The following is a 1129-nucleotide window of genomic DNA, read 5'->3' as shown; positions in this document are numbered from 1 at the left end:
GGGGTCAAATTCAGAGTGAGCAACAGAAGTAAAAACAGAGTTGATAAGTCGGGCTGGGGGTTTAAAACTATCATATCTTAATTAAAAACCCCACTTTTCAGGAGAAGCGAAAAACGGATTTTCTCTTTTCACATATCATTTGGAGATGTGATTTTTCCAAGTTACAGGGACGCTAAAAAGAGAACAGAAAGTAGATACAGAAATTTCCCAAAAAGTGAACTAGATTTCTATAGCTTCTCATTTGCCATTTCCAAGTCATAACAGTATGGTAATAATACAGACTTCAACATAAGTCAAGGACCACTTGCAAACACACTGAGTTGTCTTCTTGGGTCGACCTGCACGTGGACGTTCTTGGACTGATCCCGTGGCTTGATGGCGCTGCCTCAGGCGGACAATGACAGAGTGTGACACTGCGAGCATTCTGGCATCTTCTCGGGCTCCAACTCCATCCTGCAGCCATGCCATAGCTTTGGAACGATTAAAGTCTTTCAGCTTTCGTCTAAGTGGTATATTGATGCGATACTGGCGGCTTATATTGCCAACAAAGTGAGCACAACTCGAGACCATACGTCCGTTTATGACGTGCACCAGACATTTTAACATAAATCGATAAAAAGCAGCAAATTTGGCTGAAATTCCCCGAGGATTTCCGTGCTGCACGGAGTTGTTTTGCCCCTTTAGGAAACGTTTCAGTAGGCCTACGCATTGTTAACCCGTTAACACTTTCAGAGCAAAACATTTTGAAACATTCATTACTGTCTTTTTTTTGGGGGGGGGGGGTATTTTTTTTAAATCATGGCTGTCTGTCAATGTGGTCCTTAACTTATGTTGAAGTGTGTGCATGTATAAGGAGAATGTTAACGAGTAGAGAGGCACTCTGCTGTCAGAGTCAGGTTCCTCACCGACCTTTGACACCTGCATAAGGATCAGGTAGACCAGCTTGATTACGTCATCCACAGGGTACCGTCCCGGCTCCCACCTGCCTGCGGGTAGATGGAAGGGACGGGTCAACGTAACAAAAACACATGTCCACGTATCAAAAAGACGAGTTAAAATAACAAAAAGACGAGTTAAAATAACAAAAAGACGAGTTAAAATAACAAAAAGACGAGTTAAAATAACAAAA

General features: G+C 42.5%; 1 protein-coding gene across 1 annotated transcript in view; it reads right to left on the bottom strand.

Moving 5' to 3' along the window:
* The window catches only part of LOC106012016 (alpha-tocopherol transfer protein-like), a gene marked incomplete in the record, with an annotated part of 10886 nt that overhangs the window by 3372 nt on the left and 6385 nt on the right, over positions 1-1129 (bottom strand). The window contains 1 exon segment of the mRNA XM_013083594.2: positions 910-986. Coding sequence (XP_012939048.2) covers positions 910-986 — 77 coding nt within the window.

This window comes from Aplysia californica, unplaced genomic scaffold, assembly GCF_000002075.1.
Source record: "Aplysia californica isolate F4 #8 unplaced genomic scaffold, AplCal3.0 scaffold00243, whole genome shotgun sequence".
Taxonomy (NCBI): Eukaryota; Metazoa; Mollusca; class Gastropoda; order Aplysiida; family Aplysiidae; genus Aplysia; species Aplysia californica.
The sequence above is the reverse complement of the archived record's forward strand: the minus strand, read 5'-3'. Positions and strand labels throughout refer to the sequence as shown.